Source organism: Phalaenopsis equestris, unplaced genomic scaffold (assembly GCF_001263595.1).
Source record: "Phalaenopsis equestris unplaced genomic scaffold, ASM126359v1 Scaffold000761, whole genome shotgun sequence".
Lineage (NCBI taxonomy): Eukaryota > Viridiplantae > Streptophyta > Magnoliopsida > Asparagales > Orchidaceae > Phalaenopsis > Phalaenopsis equestris.
In genome coordinates this window covers 3,299,159-3,306,022 of record NW_018165201.1, presented here as the reverse complement: position 1 = coordinate 3,306,022, position 6,864 = coordinate 3,299,159, and the positions used below count along the sequence as shown (strand labels likewise).

The following is a 6,864-nucleotide window of genomic DNA, read 5'->3' as shown; positions in this document are numbered from 1 at the left end:
AATGCCGAAGATGAAGAACAGTGCATTGGTTTGGAACGGCCGAAGAGGAAAAATTTGAAGAAATGCCGAAGGAGAACCTGGAAGTTGTCGAAGAAGACGGAGGAGCGTCACGGAGGATGTGAGCGAAGAAGAAAAAAGATTCGAAGGAGGGCACGGGGCACACGATTGAGGGCGATCGAGGGCAGGCAAGTAATAGAAGCGAACAAAACGCGGCCCGTGGGGGTCATCCCGCGGGCTGCGTCTTTCACAATTAGAAAACACGGTTTTTGAATAATCAGTTAAAACACACGAAACAAACGCTATGGAAGCGTTTTGAAAATGTCGACCACAGTTATAAGCTGCCCCAAACGGGCCCTAAATTGTCTCAAAGATCTAAATGTGCGGGCGCAGTTTGTTTTATGAACTAAATCATCTGAATGCTTTAACGACGATTGAAGCAATTTCTGGTTTAATTACATGGCCCTGTATTTGATTTATGTCAATCATGTCATGTTCAATCGACTTATCCAGCAGAGTATGTATGTCAACAAGAGATTAATTGAAAATAGTGAAGAGTGGCACCTACCTAAAAACAATTTAGAACAACAAAATGAAAGGAGTTAGCCTCCTATGATGTAAAGAATATGATGATGCTTAAGTTTAGCTTATCCATTTTGAGTAGATATGCCAAGGCATAAGTATATTATGAGATAGTAATAAATTGCATCAGTAGGTTAACAGTTATTGTATCCCATTGCAATATCATACAAAATGTCTTTCATATAACATGAAGATTGAGTATGAATGCCAGCAAAAAAATTAGAAGAAATTTGACAAAATTCTAAAAACAAAGTTTAATAAAGAAGTCGACTACAATGAGAATAGCCATTGATAAAGTTAAAAAAAATATCAAGAACTAACTAGTGGAATGCAGAGTACGTCCCTAAATATCAGTGCGAATAAGATCAAATGGACATTAGCAAGCTAAAATTTGAAGAGAAAAAAGAGGTCAACATAGTTTTTTGAAACAAGAAATACAAGAACCTAGATAGTTATAAACAAAGCCCAAAGAACCATGACATAAACTTATATAAAGGCCAAAGGAAATTGTCCAGGATGAGAATGTCAAAAACAAAACAAGCTAGAAACGGTGGAAGCAATTGATGCTGTAGAAGAAATAAATGATAATATTCTGAGATCGGTGTGTGCAAATAGATTTACCTTCTCTACAACATATTATAAAAATCTATCCAGTCTAACGATCCTACACAAGGCAACTAGAGAATAGAATATCAAATCCAAGTTCACATAATTGCCTTATAAAAATAAGATTGAGTATTGGTTTGGATAACAGATATGTGTAAAGAAAAGATAGTGTAAGTAATGACATGAGTAGCTGTAGCATACACTTTAATAGCATCCATAATGTATATTAAAAGCTTGATGCAATAGATGCCTTGATGCACATGGGGTATGAGAAAAATTTTATCAAAGAAGAATGAGCACCAAGAGATTGTGTAGGATGGGCCTGGGAATATTCATGGTAGTTTTCATGGGTAAATTATGAGAAAATAGCGATGTTTTCCATTAAGATAGTTATGAACAATCTATAGCTCGGAGCAAGATCTATTGTATACATGTGGGACAGTAAAATGAATAGAAACCATGATAGAAAATGCATAGATGGCAAACTTTTGATTTGCCAAGTCATGCATCATTAATAATAAATTTAATCATGCCGTTTTCTAAGGTGAGAAGAGGTTTGCAATTGAGCAACAACAAACAAATTGGTTTGTTGTCATTAGAGATAACTACCAAGAATCGAAGAATAGCCTGCATATAAATTTTGATCAAAGCAAGATCAGGTTGGACCAAAATAGAAAGAACTTCAGTCAAAAGAGCAATTACTTTTTTTCTAAGGGCCTGTCTAAGGTTGGGCCAAAATAGAAAGAAATTCAGTAAAAAGAGCAATAACTTTTTTCTAAGGGCCTGTCTATGATTTTGAAGAATGCAACACATTTGGCATCAATGTGACAGCCCATTAGTTAAAAATTGAGTGGTAAGAAAATCCCAAATGACCTTAGTCATATCATAGCTTCCAAGTTAAGTGTGAATGAAAAGAGTGGATGTGCTATGAATTTATGTGAAACCTTGTGTTTTGCTGCAACCCAATCCCTCTTAGGTTTTGAGAAATGTTTAATTAATTGATCTAGATATTTGGTGGGTGTAAACTCACCCTTAGTGACATAATCCTAGCCTAACGATCCTTCCGAGACACTTAGACAATTTCTTGTGCCAAAGAATATAATTGGAGACAACTACAGTATTGGCGATAAAATGAGTGATAGTTCTAGAATTGGGCAAAATTTATGAGTTTTTGATGTGATTCAAAGGCGCATCATATCAATGATTGCAGAGTACATAAGAGCAAGATTGTAGATGAATGAGCATGGGCATAAAGAGTGGTCATATACCAAATTATAGTTCCGCAAATAGAGTTTTGAGGCACATATATCAAGTCACCAACCTATGCTATCCACTAATGGGTTCAAGCACTTGAACGAGGGCTCCCTTGAGATCTTGATATCTTGAAAAAAAAAAGAAAAGCCATGAATGATATACAATTAAAGGCAACGTGGTAGGGCAAGTGGCAAAACGCAACCGCAAGAAAAAAAATTTAACTAAACTTTGTCCGTGCTGATGAGTGATAACTAATTCTGATAGCAAATTCAATGTGATCACAAGAAGTCAATAGCAGGATTGCTACGATCGAGCAATCACAATTTCACCATCATGATAGAGGAAGATTATGATGATACCAACAATGAATGGGATAGACAGTGATCAAGATGAGCGAAGTTGACAATCAAAGCAATCACAAGACAGAGGGCCTCAATAGTAGCATTGTGATAATCGAGAAGATCATAATGGCGTTGGCAACACTTGGCTTCTAAAAAAATTTAACACTATATTGGTTATAAAATTATGATATAAATAACAAAAAGCTGGAGAAAATTTTCTCTACTTGATGAATATAAATATATACAAGGTCTATTTTAAAGCAAAAAGGAAGCAAAAAAGGAAAACAAAATATTCTACATAGTGATAGAATATCAAAAAAATGAAATCATTTCTATTAAGGGATTGAAACACCTGGTAAAGTATATATAGCATTTAAATCAATACTGCATGAAATTGTAAAGGGAAAACCTGCAAGGTCTATTTTAAAGCAAAAAGGAAAACAAAATATTCTACATAGAGATAGAATATCATAATAATGAAATCATTTCTATTAAGGGATTCAAACACTTGGTAAAGTATATATAGCAATGTCAATACTGCATGAAATTGTAAAGGGAAAACCTGCAAGAGCATGATGGAAACACATGAAAATGAGCAGAATATAACATCAAATCATGTTGAAGAAGGTCCATAAACAAGGTTAAGATTTAATGAACTGAATGGGACACTGCATAAGAAAAAAAAAGTTGAGCCATTATCTTGATAGCTTACCAAGAAGATAGTGCATCAGAATTAGGAACAAAATATATGAGCTTAAAAAAAATTGTTAGGCAAAGAATTACCTCCATTTCCCGGTGAACAAATTCAAGAGCATCACCAACTTTGTATAGAGGAACCAACAAATCTTGTATCACGTGCCTATCATGATAGTAATTCCTAATAGTGTCACCCTGTGTAGCCTTAAGTAGTGAAACCTTTGGAGGCATGATCCAACCAAGAAGCCACCTGAACCACCATTGATCGGCAAATGGCAATATAAGCTTTCCCTCCCAATAAATACATCTTGTGTGCCTGTGATAATATTCCCTGGTTGGAATGTACTCAACAAACTCACCCTTCTTTAGTGCTTTCTGGGCATGTTGGTAAAACCAAGGCTTAAACCACCATCCTTGGTTGTTGATTACGTTTCCTTTTTTCTTTGCCTCTTCCTTAGAAGCATATACTCCAGTCATGAATACAGCTTCTGTAGGAGTGTATATCATCCCCTCAACAAAATCAGGAATCTTTGATTGGTCTCCATCCCTTGGTGCAAAAGAATCCGCATATGCCTGTGCAAGTTCTTTCAAGTTTCCTCTTGCTGGTTTGTAAGTTAACTTCATGTACTCTTTAACAGGTATGAGCTTAATCTCTGCAGAAACCATAAGCCCAAGTGTTCCTTGAGACCATGGAATAGCATAGAATAGGTCAGAGTACTCGTTATCTTTTGTTGCCCTGACCACACGCCCATCAGCAAGCACAACTTCCAAAGTAACAACAGTATCAGAGAACAGGCCATATATATGAGAGCTTCCTTCTATGCCATAGCCATTGATTAGACCACCCACCGTGAGATCATCAAGCTCAGCAACGACAGCAAGAGCTAAATTCATGGGAACAGTAGCTCTTGTAATTTGGCCCATATTAACAAGAGGCTCCACCTTGGCAACCATCCTCTCTTTATCAATCTCGATTATATTTCTAAATGCTGAAAGATCAACCTCAAAATGCCTAGCACGTTTATAATCAACATTTCTCATGCCCACTGCTATATACGGCTTTCTGGCAGTGCACACAAGGCCATCTTTTGTGGGATTTCTCTGCTTGATACGATCCACAACTTTCTTAACATTTTCTTCGTGTTCTTTCTGTCGTCTTTTATCTGATTTCATTGCAGATTTTACATCGCCTATGTAAGTAAGAAAGTAGAGAGTGAAAGAAATTGGGAGGACAACAAAGATAACAACTATCCATCGGAAATGAACCAAAAAATCCACAAATTCCTTCTTCCTTTTCGGTCGAAGGGGTGCCCGAAGATCAGACATAGTTGGTTCTTTATGCTGAGGAGATGAAAAGGATTAAATATGTAAGGTCAAGCAACAGTTATTTAATTGAGGCATTCAGTAGAAATAGTACACTGTTGAAAATAATAACCAATCCGACAATTAAAATTATATAGCAGTTAGAAATGAGACGAATAAGATAAAATGGAAGAACCAGCGGTACGGAAAGATTAAACCAGAAAATATTTATACCGCCATCTCTGATACCCAAGAAAAATTTTAAAAATAAAATATTTTCTATAAACATTTACACGTAACGGTCAGATTCTTCTTCATGCCACATATTTCAATAATAAACATTTACCCACCCAAAGACAAGAATTTGGGTGGGTAAATGAATTCATATTGTTATAATTTATTCAATATATATATCACAGTTTAAATAGATAATGTTTAAGATAAAAAAATTACATGAAATTTAATTTTTGGATTGTTATGGAAAGTAATACATCTGAACCATGAATCTTATGAAGCTAGTACATTAAAAAAATAAATATTAGGCAACCTAATTAGAAGATATCTTATTACAGGACTTTTTCTATATTAGAGTTAATCCTAATCTAGAGAGTTGGGAGTGTGCCTATATATGTAATATATGTTCTCAATTGTAAATAAGAAAAAAAAGGAACTTTTCCCATCACATGATATCAGAGCCTCGTCAAATAATTCACTTCTTAGCCTCCTCGTTAGTCTTCAACGTTAGCCTCCTTCGTCTAGATCACGAGACTTCTACCTCGTCAGCATCACTAAGCGTCAAATGTGTATCCAGCTTTGTCTTCATCATCCCTCAGAGCCATCGGTGCTTCAACTTCCTCCCGCGTCTACATGATTAGGGCATCGACAAAGCTCTAACATGCTTTGGTTGTGGTCGTTCTGTCTACTTTGATCCAAATCGTTTGCTTAAGTCAATTTCATTGGTTGTTACGTTCAGTTGCTTTGTTCGATTTAATTGGCGTAGCCAATTCATTTATTTGGTTCATTATGTTGCTTATTATTTCTTTTTCATTGATGGTTGCTCAATTGTTCGTCACCGGGTGATTTATCTCCTATTCCTTCAACGACTATTTTGGCACGTCCTTCAACGCTAAATGGCATCATTTATGATTGGCCAACAAAAATAACTTGTAACTAGCTTGATTTCATCTATGGCTAAGATTACGAATGAAAAATTAAAAGACATCGATTATTTTTACTAGGATAAAACTGTGAGACTCTACCTAAGGGTCTGTTTGGGAGCGCTTTTTAGGTGCGGCGCGGTTATTACACGCAGCTTTTCGCGAAAGTCGCCTGTTTGGTTCGCGACTTCGGGCATTCTGGCGGCGGAAGCGGGCAGCGGCATTACCATCGCATCTCCCGCTTTCGTCCAAAACTTTTACCCTTTACCCCGCGTCTACCCTTGGTGATTTCCCGCTGCTTCCCCGCGTCTACACTAAGGTCATTCCTCGCTGCTTCCCTCGCGTCCCCTTCTCCTTCTCCTCTTTCGTCGTCCCTCGACCGACAGACCTAAGGTAAGAAGAGCCATTTTCTTCTTCTATTTGCCGATCTGAGGAAGCATGTGCGTTTTGCGGCTCCTATTGTCTTCTCCTTCTCACCTCTTTCCTGTTTCTGCCATTCTTCTTTACTCCATCTTTCGTGTGGTGGATCTGTAGCTAATTAACGAAGTATGGTTTCTTCTTATTACTTTGATCTTATGGCACACGAAGAACCACTTCATTTTTGACCTGGATCTGTAGCTCATTAACGACTCTTACCCGAATCGAGCTCTTAGATTTGCGATAAAATTGGGATTATATGCTTTGTTATCTATTTTGCTCCTCATTTGAAATTGTTGCTTCTCGGTTTGGCAAGATGTTTGAATATTTCTTTGAACTCAGCAACTTGGTTATTTAAATGGTTGTGCTAATTGGATTTTGTGGATGCTCTTCTCGGTTTGATAGGTATTTTCTGTATTCCATTCTAAACATGTTTCTCACATGCAAAAAAAAAAGAAGAACATCTGCTCTCTAGTTTTTGGGATTTTGTTTTATTGCTGGAAACATTTTTA

At 36.7% G+C, this 6,864-nt stretch overlaps 1 protein-coding gene across 2 annotated transcripts in view; it reads right to left on the bottom strand.

Moving 5' to 3' along the window:
* The window catches only part of LOC110030816 (delta(24)-sterol reductase-like), a 25,545-nt gene that overhangs the window by 9,017 nt on the left and 9,664 nt on the right, over window positions 1–6,864 (bottom strand). For both annotated transcript variants that reach the window (XM_020733743.1, XM_020733744.1), the window contains exon 2: window positions 3,564–4,817. In XM_020733743.1, the coding sequence (XP_020589402.1) occupies window positions 3,564–4,802 (1,239 nt within the window). In that variant the 5' untranslated portion in view covers window positions 4,803–4,817. The remainder of the gene's footprint in view (window positions 1–3,563; window positions 4,818–6,864) is intronic.